This window comes from Ursus arctos, unplaced genomic scaffold (assembly GCF_023065955.2).
Source record: "Ursus arctos isolate Adak ecotype North America unplaced genomic scaffold, UrsArc2.0 scaffold_27, whole genome shotgun sequence".
NCBI lineage: Eukaryota > Metazoa > Chordata > Mammalia > Carnivora > Ursidae > Ursus > Ursus arctos.
In genome coordinates, this window is record NW_026622952.1 from 4,449,543 (window position 1) to 4,470,105 (window position 20,563).

General features: G+C 36.9%; 1 protein-coding gene across 1 annotated transcript in view; it reads left to right on the plus strand.

Annotated features, from left to right (window-relative positions):
• The window catches only part of LOC113245556 (A disintegrin and metallopeptidase domain 3), a 97,545-nt gene that overhangs the window by 53,103 nt on the left and 23,879 nt on the right, over positions 1-20,563 (plus strand). Inside the window, exons 10-11 of the mRNA XM_048226287.2 lie at positions 640-721; positions 11,186-11,325. Of these exons, the coding sequence (XP_048082244.2) occupies positions 640-721; positions 11,186-11,325 (222 nt within the window). The remainder of the gene's footprint in view (positions 1-639; positions 722-11,185; positions 11,326-20,563) is intronic.

The window sequence follows — 20,563 nt, forward strand, 5'->3', positions numbered from 1 at the left end:
TGGCTATATAACCTATATGTATTGTACCTTTCAAAAGTTTTCCTTTTGCTTGACTCATTTGATTACATGGAAAAAATAAACACGCAATTCTGAAGGTCTTAAGCAATATGGAATACATTTATACATCTGTTGGTATTTCCTGTGGCATTTAAAGTCAGATTTGGGGACTCAGGAGCCATATTAACAGGAGTGAAATGTGTGAGGACGCTTTCTGTGTCCTGTCTTTTTCTGTTAGCGTACTGCACATTCTCTTCTCTCTCCCTGTCCTCCAATCCGATGTTTTTTACACACCTTAAAGGACCACTATGTACAAATCATGGCAGTAAGTTATCCTGACTTGTACACCTTAGAATTATGTCCATCCAGTGGTGGCAACAGTGATGATTAATGTTTTGGAAGGATTAGGCACTGCTGGGTTGGGGGCTGTGCATCATATAATGTTAAAGTAGACCTTAGAACTTAACTTTTCAGGAACTGTGGGAGATTACCCAAATACGAAATGATTGAAAGCATGAGATGTATATGTAATATTTGTATTTTAAAAAATGTAGCTTTATTGAGAAATCCAATTCTTACAATGTCATTAAGTTAGTAATAATTTAAAATGCATTTATTCAAAAGAAAAATTTTATTATTTAGTTACAGGGACCATCTTAATTATGTGGGAGCAACATATCATGGAATGGCATGCAATCCAAAGTTCGCTGCAGGAATTGCTCTGGTATGCATTTTATTCCCATCTATTCAGTAATAATATCATGTTTTGAAAGTTAATATTCACTTCAAGGAGCCAAAGTACAGAGAGTATATTCACCATGCTGTTTTGACACATTTTCATAAAATAATTTTTATTTGGATTTTGAAACTGAAATATTACAATTTTTAAAAGATTTTTTTTTTTGTGGTAAAATACACAGAACATGAAATTTACCGTCTTAACTATTTTAAGTATATATAGTTCAGTAGTGTTAAGTATGTTCCATTGTTGTGTAACAGATCTCCAGAACTCTTCATCTTGCATATCTGTAGCTTTGTAGCTTTTCACCAACATTGTCTCATTTTCCAAACCCTCTCGCCCCTGGCATCCACCATTCTACTGTCTACTGTGAATATGACATTTTTGGATTCCACATATAAGGTGATCATACGATATTTGTCTTCATATGTCTGGATTATTTCTCTTAGGATAGTACCATCTAGGTTCATCTGTGTCATTGCAAATAGCAGGATTTCATTCTTTTTATGGCTGAATAACATTCCATTCTGTGTGTGTGTATAGGTGACATTTTATTTTTCCATTCTTCTGTCAATGAACACTTAAGTTGTTTTCAATACCTTGGCTATCATAAATAATGCTGCAGTGAATGTGGGAGTACAGATATCTCTTTATGATGCTGATTTCAGTTATTTTGGATAGAAATGCAAGAGTGAGTTTGCTGGATCATATGGTAATCTTATCTTTAATATTTTGAGGAACCATCATACTGATTTTGAGAATGGTTGTGAAATTTTATTTTATTTTATTTATTTATTTATTTTTTTTATTTTATGATTTTTTATTATATTATGTTAGTCACCATACAGTACATCCCCGGTTTCCGATGTAAGGCTCGATGATTCATTAGTTGTGTATAACACCCAGTGCACCATGCAATACGTGCCCTCCTTACTACCCATCACCGGTCTATCCCATTCCCCCACCCCCCTCCCCTCTGAAGTCCTCAGTTTGTTTCTCATAGTCCATAGTCTCTCATGTTTCATTCCCCCTTCTGTTTACCCCCCCTTTCTTTATCCCTTTCTTCCCCTACCGATCATCCTAGTTCTTATGTTCCATAGATGAGAGAAATCATATGATAGTTGTCTTTCTCTGCTTGACTTATTTCACTTAGCATTATCTCCTCCAGTGCCGTCCATGTTGCGGCAAATGTTGAGAACTCGTTCTTTCTGATAGCTGAGTAATATTCCATTGTATATATGGACCACAACTTCTTAATCCAGTCATCTGTTGAAGGACATCTCGGCTCCTTCCACGATTTAGCTATTGTGGACATTGCTGCTATGAACATTGGGGTGCATATGGCCCTTCTCTTTACTACGTCTGTATCTTTGGGGTAAATACCCAGTAGTGCAATGGCTGGATCATAGGGTAGCTCAATTTTTAACTTTTTAAGGGACCTCCACACTGTTTTCCAGAGTGGCTGTACCAACTTGCATTCCCACCAACAATGTAGGAGGGATCCCCTTTCTCCACATCCTCTCCAACAATTGTTGTCTCTTGCCTTGTCTATTTTTGCCATTCTAACTGGCATAAGGTGGTATCTCAGTGTGGTTTTGATTTGAATTTCCTTGATGGCTAATGATTTTGAACATTTTTTCATGTGTCTGTTAGCCATTTGTATGTCTTCATTAGAAAAGTGTCTGTTCATATCTTCTGCCCATTTTTTGATTTGTTTATTTGTTTCTCGTGTATTGAGTTTGAGAAGTTCTTTGTAGATCTTGGATACCAGTCCTTTATCTGTAGTGTCATTTGCAAATATATTCTCCCATTCCGTGGGCTGCCTCTTAGTTTTTCTGACTGTTTCCTTGGCTGTGCAGAAGCTTTTAATCTTGATGAAGTCCCATAAATTCATTTTATCTTTTGTTTCTCTTGCCTTTGGGGATGTGTCATGAAAAAGTTTGCTTTGGCCGATGTCGTAGAGGTTCCTGCCTATGTTCTCCTCTAGAATTTTGATGGATTCCTGTCTCACATCGAGGTCGTTCATCCATTTGGAGTTTATTTTTGTGTATGGTGTGAGATAGTGGTCAAGATTCATTCTCTTGCATGTAGCTGTCCAATTTTCCCAGCACCATTTGTTGAAGAGACTGTCTTTTTCCCACCAGATGTTTTTTCCTGCTTTATCAAATATTAGTTGCCCAAAGAGCAGAGGGTCCATTTCTGGGTTCTCTCTTCTGTTCCATTGGTCTATGTGTCTGTTTTTGTGCCAGTACCATGCTGTCTTTGTGATCACAGCTTTGTAGTACAGCTCGAAATCCGGCATTGTGATGCCCCCAGCTTTGTTTTTCCTTTTCAACAGTTCCTTGGAGATTCGGGGCCTTTTCTGTTTCCATACAAATTTAAGGACTGTTTGTTCCAGTTCTTTGAAAAATGTCCTCGGTATTTTGATCGGGATAGCATTGAAAGTGTAAATTGCTCTGGGTAGCATGGACATTTTAACTATTTTAATTCTTCCGATCCATGAGCATGGAATATCTTTCCATCTTTTTATGTCTTCCTCAATGTCTTTCAAGAGTGATTTATAGTTTCTAGAATATAGGTCCTTTATGTCTCTGGTTAAGTTAATTCCAAGGTAATGTATGGTTTTTGGTGCTATTGTAAATGGGATGGATTCCCTAATTTCTCTTTCTTCGTTCTCGTTATTCGTGTATAGAAATGCAACTGATTTCTGAGCATTGATTTTGTATCCCACCACGGTACTGAATTGCTCTATAACTTCTAATAGTTTGGGAGTGGCTTCTTTTGGGTTTTCCATATAGAGTATCATGTCATCTGCAAAGAGAGACATTTTGACTTCTTCTTTGCCGAAATACCTTTGATCCCTTTTTGTTGTCTGATTGCTGTTGCAAGGACTTCTAGTACTATGTTGAATAATAGTGGCAAGAGTGGGCATCCTTGTCGAGTTCCTGATCTTAAGGGAAAGGCTTCCAGCTTTTCCCCATTGAGAATAATATTTGCAGTAGGCTTTTCATAGATGGCTTTTATGAGATTGAGAAATGTACCTTCTATTCCTACACTCTGAAGGGTTTTAATCAGGAAAGGATGCTGTATTTTGTCAAATGCTTTTTCGGCATCAATTGAGAGGATCATATGGTTCCTGAGTCTTTTCTTGTTGATATGATGTATCACGCTGATTGATTTGCGAATATTGAACCATGCTTGCATCCCAGGTATGAATCCCACTTGATCGTGATGGATAATCCTTTTAATGTACTGTTGGATTCTATTAGCAAGTATCTTGTTGAGGATTTTGGCGTCCATATTCATTAGGGAAATCGGTCTGTAATTCTCCTTTTTGAGGGGGTCTTTGCCTGGTTTGGGGATCAAGGTAATATTGGCCTTATAGAATGAGTTTGGTAGCTTTCCTTCTGTTTCTATTTTTTGAAATAGCTTTAGGAGAATAGGTATTATTTCTTCTTTGAATGTTTGGTAGAATTCCCCAGGAAAACCGTCCGGGCCTGGAGTTTTGTTATTTGGAAGGTTGTTTATCACTGACTCAATTTCTTCATAATTAATTGGCCTGTTTAAGAAATCAATTTCTTCCGGTTTCAATCTTGGTAGTTTATAGGTTTCCAGGAAGGATTCCATCTCTTCCAGATTGCTTAGTTTATTGGCATATAGCTGTTGATAAAAATTTCTAATAATCCTTCCAATTTCAATGGTGTTCGTCGTGACCTCTCCCTTTTCATTCATAATTTTAATAATCTGGGTCCTTTCTCTTTTCTTTTGGATAAGTCTTGCCAGTAGTCTGTCAATTTTATTGATTCTCTCCAAGAACCAGCTTCTAGTCCTGTTGATCTGCTCTACTGTACTTCTGGTTTCTGCTTGATTGATTTCAGCTCTAATTTTGGTCAACTGCTTCCTCGTGCGTGGATTAGGCCTGTCCCTCTGTTGCTGTTCCAGCTTCTTGAGGTGAGAATTTAAAACTGCATTTTAGGTATTTCTATTCTTTTGAGTGAGGCTTGGATGGCTATGTATTTCCCCCTTAGGACTGCCTTTGCAGTATCCCATAGGTTTTGGACTGTTGTATTTTCATTCTCATTGGTCTCCATAAATTGTTTAATTTGATTTTTTATTTCCTGGTTTATCGAGTCATTCCTGAGCAGGATGGTTTAGTCTCCAAGTGTTTGAGTTTCTTCCAAATTTTTCCTTGTGGTTGAGCTCCAATTTCAGAGCATTGTGGTCTGAGAATATGCAGGGGATAATTTCAATCTTTTGGTATCGGTTGAGACCTGTTTTGTGTCCCAGAACATGGTCTGTTCTTGAGAATGTTCCATGGGCATTAGAATAGAATGAGTATTCTTTGGTTCTGGGGTGTAGTTTCTATATATATCTATGAGGTCCAACTTGTCGAGTATGGCATTCAAAGCCTTTGATTCTTTGCTTAGTTTTTGCCAGGGTGTTCTGTCTATTTCTGATAGTGGAGTGTTGAGGTACCCTACTATTAATGTATTTTTATTTATATGTCTCTTTATTCTGGTTAAGAGTTGGCTTGTGTATCTTGCTGCTCCCCTGTTGGGGGCATATATATTTATAATTGTCATATCCACTTGTTGCATACTTCCCTTAAGAATAATATAGTGCCCTTCTGCGTCTCTAACTATAGTCTGTAGTTTAAAATCCAATTTATCTGATATGAGAATTGCTACCCCAGCTTTCTTTTGAGGTCCATTGGCGTGAAAGATGGTACTCCATCCCCTTACTCTCAGTCTGAATGCATCTTTGGGTTCGAAATGAGTCTCTTGTAGACAGCAAATGGATGGGTCATTTCTTTTTATCCAATCTGCAACCCTGTGGTGTTTATGGGATGGTTCAAACCATTTACGTTAAGACTGATTACTGAGAGATATGATTTTAATGATGCCATGTTGCCAGTAAAGTCTTTGTTTGTATTGGCTGTGACTTTCTGTTTTGTATCACTCTTGGGGCCTTTTTACTTTTATAGAACCCCCCATAATATCTCCTGTAGGGCTGGTTTCGTGGTTACGAAATTGGTTAGTGACTGGCGATTCTGAAATGTCTTTATTTCTCCATCAATTCTGAATGACAGCCTTGCTGGATAAAGGATCCTTGGCTGCATGTTTTTCTCTGAAAGAGCTTTAGATATGCTCCCCCAACCCTTTCTCTCATTCCAGGTCTGTGTAGACAGGTCTGACGTAATTCTGATGCCTTTGCCTTGGTACGTGAGAAATTTCTTTGCCCTGGCCGCTTTCAATACTGTATCCTTGGATCTAATATTTGCGAAATGCACTATGATGTGACGTGGCATAGGTTTGTTGTGGTTGAGCTTGGGAGGGGTCCTCTCTGCCTCTTGGACACGAATGTTTGTTTCCCTTGCTAGATTAGGGAAGTTTTCAGCTACAATTTGTTCAAATATCTCTTCTAGACCTCTGTTTTTCTCCACCCCCTCAGGGATGCCGATGATTCTAACATTGGATCTTTTCATTGAGTCAGTAATCTCCCGTAACCTACATTCGTGGGTGTGGATTTTTTTAAGACCGTCTTCTATTTTCATTTTTTCCTCTATTAACCCATCCTCCAATTCACTAACCCTTTCCTCTGCTTCTGCGACCCTGGCCGTCAGAGCCTCTAGTTTTGCCTGCATTTGGCTCATAGAATTTTTAATTTCTGTCAGATTCGTTCTCATTTCTGTCCTTAGGGATTCTATATTCTCAGTAACCTTTTCGTTAATAGTTTTTTCAATTCTACTCATCATTTTGACCATCGTTACTCTGAATTCCATTTCTGATAATTTGGTTACATCCATATCCATTATTTCTGTGGCAGAGGCCACAGACTCACTGTCTTTTCTTTGCTGGGGGGGGGGCTTCTCCTTCTTGTCATTCTAATGAGGAGAGGTTGCGGGGTTTCCAGAGCCCAAATTATTGACTGGGTCCCAGGCCGTGCCCCTTGTTTTATAGGGATCTTAGGGATGTGGGCTTCTTCTTTAAAGATTTTATTTATTTATTTATGTGGCAGCCAACCAGCGAGAGAGGGAACAGAAGCAGGGGAGTGGGAGAGGAGAAGCAGGCTCCCAGCGGAGGAGCCCGATGAGGGACTCCTTTCCGGAACGCCGGGATCACGCCCTAAGCCGAAGACAGGCGCTCAATGACTGCGCCACCCAGGCGCCCGGGTTGTGGGCTTCCTGATTTTTCAGCCTGCCTTCTGGGGGAGGGGCCTGCCGCGCCGATACTCAGGCAACCCGGTTTGGGTAGAGTCTCCGTGTCCCCTGCGAGGGGGAATGGGGATGGGCACTCTCTGAGCCGGTATTTCCAGGCTTTTGTTCTCTGGCGGCTTTCCCTGGCGGTCTGTTGTGTCTCTTCTGAGAGTCAGAGCAGCAGTGGCCGAATTTCAGCTTCTGTCACAGAACAGAGGGATTGCGGCCCGTTCTCCACTGATGTTCTGGCCACTTTAACTCTGTTACTGTTGGTGCTGCTCAACGCTGCAGCATCCCGGGATGTGCGCCCCACACCCGGCGTCCCAGCCCTCACTTCCAGGGCCGGCGCGTCTCTGTCCTTTGTGTTTCTAACACCGCCAGCCGCCCCGCGTGCGCTCCGGAAGCTCCCGGTCTCAGTCTGGATCCGGTGAGCGCACCGGGATTCCGGTGTTCCCCAAGATGCCTGGTGGCACGCGCACCCGGCTCACGGTCAGTCTGCTGTTTTGCGGGTGCCGACCACGAGCCCGCCTGCTCCCCCGTGCAAGTGGCTGCTGCTTCCCGGCGCCCAAACGCGGCGGCTCCCTCCCTCTTCCGTTTATCTTCCGATATCTGTGCGCGGTTTCATGGCTCCCCGCTTCGTACCTCAATACTCAGCGCTGGAGATGTTCATTTGTAGAGATCTAGATGCGTCTTCCTGCGTCTCAGGCTGGTTCCGTGGTTGTTTAGGCTGGTCTGGTACCTATCCAGCTCGACTCGAGGGACCAGCTGAAAACGGTGTCTCCTACTCCTCCGCCATCTTAACTCCACCTCCTGGTTGTGAAATTTTATGATTCCACCGGCAGTTCACATTATATTTATCACATCCTCACCAACACCTGTTATTTTCTGTGGTTGCTTTTTTTTTTTTTTTTATGGTAGCAATCCTATTACGTATGTGGTGATATCTCAATGTGGTTTTGATTTGCATTTCTATGATTATTAGTAATATTAAGAATCTTTTCATATGATTTTTAGTCTTTTGTATATCCCCTCTGGAGAAATGTCTATTCAAGTCTTTAGCCCATTTTTAATTGGTTTATATGAATTTGATTTTTTTATTCTTGGATTGTAAGAGTTCTTTATATTTTGGATGTTAATCTGTTATCAGGTGTATGATACGCAAATTTTTTCCCCCACTTTGTAGGTTGCCTTTATAATCTGTTGATCATGTCCTTTGAAGCACAAACATTTTATGTTTGGTGTAGTCCCATTTGTCCATTTTTGCTTTTGTTGCCTGTGCTTTTGGCATCATAGCTAAGAAATCGATGTCAAACCTAATGTCGTGAAGATTTTCCCCTGTGTTTTCTTTCAAGAGTTTTATACTTTGGGGTCTTACATTTAGGTTTTTAAGCCGTTTTTGAATTAATTTTTGTGTATGGTGAAATATAGAGGTCCTAACTTTATTCTTCTGTATGTGCATATCCAATGTTCCCATCACCATTTATTGAAAAAGTTACCTTTTCTTCATTGAGTATACTTGCTGAAGAGACTGTCCTTTCTGTATTATGTTATTTTGGCACATTTAACCATATATGCAAGGGTTTATTTCTAGGGTCTCTCATCTATTTCAGTGACATATATGTCTGTCTTTATGCCAGTACCATACGTTTTGATTACTTTGTTTTATAATATGTTTTGAAATCAGGAAGTGTGTGTCCTTCAACTCTGTTCTTCTTTTTCGAAATTGGCATGGTTATTTATGGTCCCTTGAGATTCCATATTAATTTGGGGATAATTTTTTCTATTTCTATTAACAGCTTAACTTCAATTGAATACAAAAGCACTACTCCTTTATAATTCTAGTCCACACTTTGTGTTGCTACATAGATTATAGAATTTGTTTTGTTTCGTTTGGTATTTGTCCTTCCAATTCTATACAATATTTAAAAGTAAATTTATCCACCAAAATTACAATAATGCATGTTACTATATTTGTCCATGTATATACCTGTATTACAGAACTTTATATTTTTCTTTTGGCTTTGGGTTGCTGTCTAGCATCCTTTCTTTTCAACATGACTACCTCCATTTAGCATTTCTTATAGATCACGTCTAGTGGTTATTAACTTTTGTTCATTACCTCAGCTTTTATTTTTCTGAAAAAAGTCTTCATGTCCTCATTATATTTTGAAATACAGTTTCGCCTGATATAATTTTGGTTGACAGTTTCTTCCAGCATTTAAAAAGTATTCATCCCGATCCCTTCTGGCCTATAAGGTTTCTTCTGAAAAATCTGATAATCTTATGGGAACTCCCTTATAGGTGACAGGTCAGTTTGTCTTGCTGCTTTCAGGATTCTCTCCTTGTCTTTGGCTACGGGGAATCTTTGTGAGTCTCTTTGGATTTATCTTGGTTGGAATTTGTTGAGCTTCTTTTGTATGTTCACTCAGATTTCTGAAGTTTGTAATCATTATTTCTCCAAATAAACTTTCTGTTCCTTTATTTCTCTCTTCTCTTTCTGAGACCCATTATAGAAATAATACATACATTGGTCTGCTTGTTGATGTAAATAGCTTCTTTTTATATTCTTCATTCTTTTTTTCTTGTTATTTCTCTCACTGGATGATTTCAAATGATCAGCCTTCAGGTCTGATTCTTTCTTCTGCCTGATCAAATCTGATTTTAAATAATTCCCTTAAAATTTTAGTTCATTTATTGTACTTTTCAGCTCTAGAATTTTTTAAATAATATTTTAAATCTCCTTGTTGATATCTATACCAAGAATTTATTCAGAATTTATTCAGATATCATTTGAAAATCAATTAATGTAACCAATTCCACCAATAGGTTAAACAAGAAAAATTCTTTGATCATATCAATAGATGCAGAAAAAGAATTTGACAAATCCCACACCATTTGTGATGAAATTTAGGAAAGGAGGTCTGGAAGGGAATTTCCTTAACATGAGAAAGAACAGCTAGAAAAAACCTATAGCTAACACTTCAATGGTGAGAAACTAAATGCTTTTCCAGTGAGATCAGGAAGAAGGCAAGAATTTAGCTTACCAGTCCTTTTCAACTTTGTACTGGGAGTGCAAAACACTGGTAACACAAAATGCTGTAAGGATGAAGAGCAACAGAAACTCTCATTCATGAAGATGGGAATGCTAAATGGTACAGCCACAGTAGAAGACAGTTTGGGGATTTCTTACTCTTACCTATGATCCAGCAGTTGTCCTCTTGGCAGTCACCCAAATGAGTTGAAAACATGTCCACACAAAATCATGTACATGAATATTTATAGCAGCTTTATTCGTAATTACCAAAAATTGGAAGGAACCAGATGTCTTTTAATAAGTGGATGATAAAAACACTGAAATAAATACATATAAAGAAATGTTATTGAGTGACTTAAGAAGTGAGCCATTAAGCCATGAGAAGATATAGAGGAATCTAATACTTGTTAGTGAAAGAAGCCATTTGGAGAAAAAGCTAAATGCTGTTTTATCCTGTATTATACTGTATATTGTACTGTATTATTATTCTGTGATATTCTATAAAAGGCAAAACTATGGAGATAATGCAAAGAGCATTGATTGCCAGAGGTTTCTGTGTTGCCAATATCGCTACTTCTCAAGTTTTAGTTTTTAAGACAAAAGAAATGCTACTTGCAAGGTGTTCTAGTATTCTCCCTTCTTTAGAAAACAGTTTGATTTATCCCCCTAAAACTATTTCTGAAGTCAAAACTAATTGCCAAGTGAACCTTTAAGAATCTGTGTATTTTTTCTGAGTGTTCATTTGAAAAGTAATATAGTTACTGAAGCAATGCTTAATCTTCTCAATTTAAAAAGAAATTAGGGACAGTTGGGTAGCTCAGTCAATTAAGTATCCAACTCTTTATTTTGCCTAAGGTCATGATCTTAGGGTCATAAGATTGAGCCCTATGTTGGTTCTTTCTCAAATAAATAAATCAATAAATAATAAAAATAAATTTAAAACAAATTTAAAAATAAAAAAACAGGATTTAAGTCAGTAATGTCATAAAATCATGAGATTGCATTAATCTTAATTGTTATTTCTCAATGCCATTTGGACTAAAAATGCTATTACTCAAAGATAATAACAAAATTTACCTAATATTTTCCACATTTTTAAACAAATAATGAACTTTTGTATACTAGTTCACTTTTTAATTTGTATTTGCATTTACTTGAAAAGATAAAATAAGTGAAGAAACAACTTAGATAAAAATTCTGATTTTTTTTTTCTTTTTAGTATCCACAGACGATAACTTTAGAGGCATTTTCCGTTGTTATGACACAGTTGCTTGGAGTGAGTCTGGGATTAACATATAATAATGATGCCTTCACTTGTTACTGCCCAGGAACTGCATGCATAATGAACACCAAAGCAATGTAAGGTTTTATTTTTGTCAAATCTATATCTTCCCTTGGGAAACGTTTGTAGTATTTTTAAATGTATAATCTCTTCCAGTATAACCTGATTAAGAATATTTTTTATTAAATGAACATGCACTTATTTAATGTTACTAAAGGAAGGGAGTACTTTATATTGTAAAAAATGTGCTTAATCATTCTATATTCTATGTGATAGTGTAGAGAGAAGGTGGATGTTGATGATGACTTTCTGGGTAAAATTTACTCATTCACCCCCAGATTTTTAATGAGCACCTACTGTGTCCTGGTTATTGTGTTAGGTTGACTACAAATGATTAACAAGATACATAAGTCATAAATATATTAGTTCATCAGGGACAGAAAATTAAAAGTGGGTATAAGAACAAACAAAATATAAATAGTTTAAGATAGGTGCCAAGAAGAAAATAAATAGGGAAAATATGGGGAGAAAAAATTTTCTGATACAGTAGTCTGGGAATAATTATGGAAATAATTATGTTGGGATCTGAAAGAGAAGGAATGAATCTGGTTATTAAAGACCTCATTGAAAACTTTTCAGTGAAACCAAGTGAAGTAATAGTTGAATAGGAACAAGCTCGAAAAACTTGACAGACTGAAATAAGGAGGTTTCAGGGACGATAAAAATGGGGGAAAAAAATAGCTGAGACTATAAGGAAGAATGTTTTAGACATAAGAAAAAGAAGTAACATAGAGTGAGGCTAAAGAATCAGGGGAAGAAGTCCAGGATGTGATATAAGAATGTAGAAAAGAGCCTGATCATGCACTCATGATGTGGGAATTGGGGTTTTATAACAAATGTAATGAAATATATTTTTAATTGGTTCATTCAGTATGGATACTAAAAATTATCTTGTAAAATATATCAGAGAGAGCACTAATATAGTGATATTTGGGAAATGATGAATTTCACAATAATCAATAGCCATTTCTTAAGACTGAGAGAAAAGGAGATGTCAAGAATTATTTGGAGGTAGGGGTTCTGGATCAAGAAGGCAATATAGGAAGAATCTGAACTCATGTCCTCCTACAGACACAACAAATCCATAGCTATGTATGGAACATTTTCCTCTAAAAAATATAAAAGTTAGCTGAGGACTCCCTACATATTGGGCGAACAAGAAAAAGCCCATATCAGAGTGGGTAGGGGAGGCTAAGACATAATCTTACATCTTTCTGTAATTCCCACCCCTCCCATAACAACCCACAATTAGGAGGAAACTGAAATCAGGAGTTTCTCCATGAGGAATAAAGGGTTTGAATCCTCATTGGACACCCCAACTGTTAAGATAGCAGGTACTCATTTGGCTCTGTCCATCTGTTGTACTCTAGAATGTCAACTTTTAGAGTTGTCTGGCATACCAATTTTGGTAGCTGCTACCCAAAAGGCAACCTTTGATCACCTACCTCTCGTGGCCAGAAAGGTTTGTATTTCTGGGTCTCATGGAGCTATAACAAATGAAGAGACAGTTCTTGGCCAGCTACTGCTTTCCTAACATTGCAAAGATAACAGACTGAAACACAACCTCAGACTTTCTGTGAAATGGCCTATTTGCTCATCCTGGAGCTTCTGCATGAGGGTAAGGCTTCTGGTTTGGGGCACCTCTGGAGTCCTACTAAGGTACACTCTGGAAATGGAGTCTGTGCCATTTTGTGCCCTTGCTCTGCTTTATAACAGATCTCTGAGATCTCAGAGAAAGGAACTTTTACAATCATCTGGTACCCCAATTTTTAAAAATGCTGCACAGTGGACACCTCTGTATCTCCTGGCTCTTTTGGCCATCAGGATGTATGTTTGTGGTCCCATAGCACTGTGTATATTTTCATACTTAAAAATATGTTGCTTGAGGGTCTGTCTTCCAATCACCCTGAACCTAGGTGCTGATTGAGATCCTCCCCTTTGGGGCAATGAAAAGTCTTGGTACATCCTTCACCACTTGGAGCCAAAAACTAAAATATGCTGCTTGGACAATCACAAGAGTTTAAGAGACAACCAAGAGTTAGGACAAGATTGAATGGCAAGATTCATCTCCTGTGTGAGGCCACCCCTTCAAAACTAGAAGAGGTGGCTGTTTCTTCTAATACATATCAATGGACAGAGAAAAAAACAAAATGAAGAGACAGAGGAATGTGTTCCAAGCAAAAGAAGGTGGCAAAACATCGGCAAAGGACCTTAATGGTAGAGAAGTAAATAATCTACCTAATGGATTTGGAGTACTGGTCATAAAGATGCTCATCAAGCTCAGGAAGAGAATGAATGAATAAGGTGAGAACATCAACAAAGAGTTATAAAATATAAGAAAATACCCAATAGAAGTCATAGAACTGAAGAATAAAATAACAGAACTGAAAATTCAATAAAGGGATTAAACAGCAAAATAGATGAAGAACAAGAAAAGAACAGTGAACTCAAGAATAGGGTGGTGGAACTCACAATCAGAGCAGCAAAAAGAAAAAGAAAATTGTAAAAATGAAGATAAATAAGGGGCTTACTGGACAAATAAAGCAGACCAATATTCACATTATAGGGATCCCAGAAGGGATCCCAAAGGGACAGAAAACTAGTTAACGTTTGTCACCATAAAGAATAACATGTCTTTTTTTTCTTGCGATAAGAACTTTTAATATCTAATCTCTCAGCAACTTTCAGAAGTGCAATACAGTGCCCCTCCACCCTTCCACTCCTGGTATGCACCCTTGGCCAGTACAAGAGCGCCATCCAAGCAACAACCCATCCTGACATATCAAGTGGGTGCCATCAGCCAGCACTAGAGCCCCTCCCAAGGGCCCCACACTGGGGATCCAGCCACATACTGGCCTGCAAGAGTCATGGCCTGGACTCTCAGGTGGGACAAGGGCCAGCCCTAATCACCGGTGTGCCAGTAGCAGTTGTGGCTGCACCTCACAGGTGCACTGAGAGACAGCCCCACTAACCAGAAAGTTTATACCAGTCATGGCCTACCCAGAACAGGAGAATGCACACAGCCCATACAGGAAACAGTCCTGGAGCAACCGGCTTTGGTGTCCAGGTGGGTTTGCACTACTGGGCCCAACAGGACTACCTTCTGCTTAAAGCCACTCCTTCAAGACATAACTACCTAGTACATAGAAACAAACAGAAAGAAGCAAAATGAGGCACCAGAGGTTGCAAATGAAAGAACAAGACGAAACCTGAGAAAAAGAACAAAATGGAGATAAAGTTCAAAGTAATAGTCATAAAGGCGGTCACCAAACCATAAGAAGAATGGATGATCACAGTGAGAACTTCAACAAAGACATAGAAAATATGAAAAAGAACCAATCAGGCTGAAGGATACAATAGTGAAATAAAAAATACACTAGATGTAATCAACAGCAGATTAGATGATGCAGAAGACTGGGTAAGCAATCTGGAAGACTGGATAGTGGAAAGCACCCAGAGAAGCAAAAAGAAAAAAATAATTTAAAAAATTGAGGTTATTTTAGGGGACTTCTAGAGTAACATCAAGCATAATAGCATTCATGTTAAAGGTGCCCCAGAAGAAGAAGAGAAAGCAAAAGAATCAGAAAACATATCTGAAGAAATAATGTCTGAAAACTTACCTAATCTAGTGAAGGAGATCCAAGTTCAGGAAGCACGGAGTCTCAAATAAGATGGAACCAAAGAGAGCAAAGACACATTATAATCAAAGTGTCAACATTTAAAGATCAACAGAGAATCTTAAAAGCAACAAGAGAAAAACAACTAGTTATGTATAAGGGAACCCCCATAGGATTATCAGCTGGTGTTTCAGCAAAAACTTTATAGGCCAGAAGGGAGTAGCATAATATATTCAAATTGATGAAAGGAATATTTACAATCAAAATATGGTACCCATCAAGGTTATCCCTCAGAATTTAAGGAGAGATGAGGAGTTTCTCAGACCAGCAAAACTAAAGAGTTCATCAATACCAAAGAGGTCACACAAGAAATGTTAAGGGAATTCTTTCAATAGAATAGAAGAGGCCATAACTAGAAATAAGAAAATTATGAATGAAATGAATCTCACTGGTAAAGGTAAACATATAGTAAAGGCAGCAGGTAAACCACCTATGTAACTAGTACAGAGGCTGAAAGACAAAAGTAGATAATCATCTACCTATAATTGGTCACACAAAATAAGATGTCAAATATGATATCAAAAAGAAAACATAGGGAGAGTATAAATGTAGCACTTTTGGAACACACTTGAACTTAAGCAACCATCAACTTAAACTAGACTGCAATGTACATAGGATATTACATATGAATCTCATGGTAAACACAAAACAAATACCAATAATAGTTACACAAAAAATAAAGAGAAAGGAACTTAAACATAACACTAAGGGAGGTCACAAAATACCAACAGAAGACAGCAAGAGAAGAAGAAAACAGAACTACAAAAACAGTAAGAAAACAATCCATAGAATGGCAGTAAGTACATATCTATCAATAATTTAAATATATAAATGGACTGAATTCTCCAATCAAAAGACATAGGGTATTTAAATGGACAAATAAAAACAAGACATATATATATATATCTATATATATATATGCTATCTACAATAGACTCATGTCAGATCTAAAGACACACAGAATGAAAGTGAAAGGATGGACAAAGATATCCCATGCAGATGGAAATGAAAAGAAAGTTGGGTTGCAATACTTCTAACAGACAAAATAGACTTTAAAACAAAGGCTGGGGCGCCTGGGTGGCACAGCGGTTGAGCGTCTGCCTTTGGCTCAGGGCGTGATCCCGGTGTTATGGGATCGAGCCCCACATCAGGCTCCTCCGCTATGAGCCTGCTTCTTCCTCTCCCACTCCCCCTGCTTGTGTTCCCTCTCTCACTGGCTGTCTCTATCTCTATCGAATAAATAAATAAAATCTTAAAAAAAAAATAAAATAAAAAAATAAAAAAAAATAAAACAAAGGCTGTAGTAAGAGACAAAAAGAGATCATTACATGGTGATAAAGGAATCAATCCAACAAGATGATGTAACACTTGTAAATATCTATCTGCTTAACATAGGGGCACCTAAATACATGAAGTATATATTAACAGATGCAAAGGGAGAAATTGACAGTAATACAATAATAGTAGGAGCTTTAACACCCCACTTATATCAATGGATAGATCATCCAGACAGAAAAATCAATAAAGAAACATTGGCCTTAGATGACACATTAACCAGATGAATTTAATAGATGTATATAGAGCTTTCCATCCAAAATTGGCAGGGAGCACATTCTTTTCAAGTATACATGGAATATTCTCCAGGATAGACCATGTTAGGTCCCAAAACAAGTCTCAATAAATTTCAGAAGTTTTAAATCATATCAAGAATCTTTTCCAACCACAACAATATGAAACTAGAAATCAATTGCAAATCAATCAATTTAACTTTAGTAGAAGAAACTAAATAATAAAGATGAGTGGAAATAAATGAAATATATACTTAAAAATTAGAAAATCTAAGGGAAACTAAAAGGAGATTATTTGAAATGATAAACAAAACTGATAAACCTTTAGCCAGACTTTCAAGAAAAGAAGAGAGACATTGATGAAAGAAACTGAAGACAACACACAAAAAATGGAAAGATATACCACGCTTATGGATTGAGAGAATTAATATTGTTGAAATGTCTGTACTACTGCATATATAGATTCAATGCAACCCCTATCAAAACCATGACATTTTTCACAGAGCTAGAACAAATAATCACAAATATGTATGGAATCACAAAAGACCCTAAGCAGTCAAAGCAATCTTGAGAACAACTAAAACTGGAAGTATCACACTCCCTGATTTCTTTTTTTTTATTGGTGATCATTTTTTTAAATGTTTTTTTATTATATTATGTTAGTCACCGTACAGTACATCCCTGGTTTCTGATGTAAAGTTCGATGATTCATTAGTTGCGTATAACACCCAGTGCACCATGCAATACGTGCCCTCCTTACTACCCATCACCAGTCTGTCCCATTCCCCCACCCCCATCCCCTCTGAAGCCCTCAGTTTGTTTCTCAGAGTCCATAGTCTCTCATGCTTCATTCCCCCTTCTGATTACCCACACTCCCTGATTTCAAACTCTACTACAAAGCCATAGTGATCAAAACAGTGCAATGTTGGTAATTAGGACACCTGGTGCATTTGCTTGGGGGTTATTTTTTATTGAGTTTTGATTTACATAAAAACAAATGCACATATTTTACCTGAACATTTTGATGTCTTTTGACAACTTATACATCTTCACAAATACCATCCCAATCAGGATATAGAATACTTCCCAACACCCCCAAAGTTCCTTGTGTACCCTTCCAGTCAACCCTCCCCCCAAGGCAACTACTTCACCAATTTCTATCACATTAGATTAGTTTCATCTGTTCCAGAAATTCATATACACAATAGGCAATGTTCATGTCTGACTTCCTTTGCTCAACAGAATGTTGTTGTATGCATCAGAAGTTCATTCCTTTTTATTGCTGGCTAGGAGTCTGCTGTGTGAAAAAAACACAATTTGTATATCCGTTCATTTGATGGACATTGGATTTGTTTCCAGTGTTAAAACTTTATTAATAAAGCTGTTATGAAAATCCTTGGCCCCTCAAAACGAAACAAAACAAAACAAAACAAAACAAAACAAAACAAGAGTGCAATGTTAGCACAAAAACGAACACATAGATCAGTGGAACAGAGTTCATAAATAAACTTACACTTAAATGGTTAATTAGTCTTCAAAAATTTAGGCAAAAAATACAATGAGGAAAGACAGTCTCTTCAATAACTGGTGTTGGAAAGACTGGACAACTACATGCAAAACAATGAAAGTGGATTTTCTTGTATCATATACAAAAATAAAGTCAAAATGTATTTAAAGACTTAAATATAAGACTGGAAATTATAAAACTTTCAGAGGAAAACATAGACAGTAAGCTTTAGACATTGGTCTGAGCAATATTTTTTGGATCTGTTTGGTCAGTAAAGGACAATAAAAGCAAAAATAAACAAATGGGACTACATAAAACTAAAAAAACTTGCACAATGAAGGAAAACGTCAATAAAATGAAAAGGCAACCTACTGAATGGGAGAAGGTATTTGCAAATAATATACCTAATAAGGGGTTAATACCCAGAATGTATAAAAAACTTGTACAACTCAACACTAAGAAAACAAATAATTCCATTAAAAATTAACAGAGGACCTGAATAGGCATTTCTCCAAAGAATACATACAGCTGGCCAAAAGACTCATGAAATATGCTCAACTTCACTAATCATCAAAGAAATGCAAATCAAAACCACAATGAGATATCACCTCACACTTGTCAGAATGGCTGTTATCAAAAATAAGAAATAACGAGTGTTGGTGAGGATGTGGAGAAAAGGGAACTCCATGCACTGTTGGTGGGGATGAAAAATGGGGGAGGCGCTATGGAAAATAGTATGGGAGTTCCTCAAAAATTAAAAACGGAACTACCATATGATTCTGCAATGCCACTTCTGGGTATTTATTTGAAGAAAATAAAAACACTAATTTGAAAGGATATATGCACCCCTATGTTCGTTGCAGTATTGTTTACAGTAGATAAGGGAGCAACCTAAATGACCACTGATAGATATATGGGTGAGACAATATTTTTTATATATATCAGGTATGAGAAAAAACTATGAGATCTTGCCATTCGTGCAACATAGATGGACCTAGAGGGTACTATGCTGAGTGAATAAGTCAGAGAAAGACAAATACCCATGATTTCACTTATCTGTGGAATCTAAAAAAACAAAACAAGCAAAACAGAACAAAACAAAACAAAAACAACAAACAGAAACATACCGTAAATACAGAAAGTAAATTGGTGTTTGCTAGAGATGAGGGGATGGGAGAATGAAAAAATAGCAGAAAGAAACTAAAAGGTACAAACTTCCAGTTATCAAATAAATAAGACATGGGGATACAATGTACAGCATAGGAAATATAGTTAACACATAACAACTTTGTATGATGACAGATGGTAATTAGATTATCATGGTGATTACCTTGTAATGTATACAAATGTTGAATACAAATGTGCAGGTGAAACTAATGTAAGATTATTGTCAATTACCCTTCAATAAAAAGAAATAATAAAAAAATTCTGTTCTCCACTAAAAGGAACTGGGACACCTTGGAGAAATGATTGATTCTAGGGCTAAGGCAGAAATATCAAATGAGTGTGGAACATCTCACGCATGTCAGAATATAAGGAGGTGTTCAAAAAACTATGGAGATTTGTCAAAGGGACACAAAACCAGTTTGAAATGGCTCCCGGTAGCCAAATCAGGGCAATTCGAATGTCATAAATAACAATGATAGTAATGGATTATAACCCAGTTAGTATAATTGGAAAACATGTTCAGAATTAAAATTGTGAAACATTTGTTAGTATGCAATGAAAACAGACTCAGCAACGATTCCGTAATTAACGTTGCCAAGTTGCATAACCTCAGCGTAGTTACGAGAAAACATTTTATGATCCTAAATCCTAAATTGAGGAAAAGGATTATTTTAGCAAATAATCAGCCTGTAATCATAAAACTTTTCAAATTCAAGAACAAATGTAAATAACTAAACTAAACAAACTTAGATATTGAGAACTAAATGGTTGATTCTGAACTGTATCCTATTGCTATAAAGTGCCAATACTGTGATGATGGGGAAATTTGAATGGAATCTGAGGATTAGATGTTAGTAATGTGTCCTATCTCTGATTTTGAAGGGTATGCTTAAGGAGAATTCATTTCTATGTAAGAATTATACATTAAAATACTTAGAGTTATTAAGATTGTTTTTGGCAATTATTCTTAACTGTTTCAGGAAACAAAATTTATTCTTTGAACTATATTGTATCATTTCTCTAAGATTTAGATTGCTACAAAATTAAACAAAAGCCCATTAAGCAGTACACTTAGAAATCTACAAATTTAAAATGAAAAAGAATCTTGGACTTACAGATTTTATGTACTCAATGTTGATATATTTTAGTTGGTAGATTTTGATACCAAAGAATAAATAACCCTGATTTTTCATTAGCATAATCATCTTTTCTTCCTTCAGCTTACATAAATTTCCTAATGCATTTCATTTTCTTATAACTATTACTTATTATTATAATGATAATAATTATATTGACAATAATAATGAAAATAAGATATATTTAAAGAGAGCTTTTT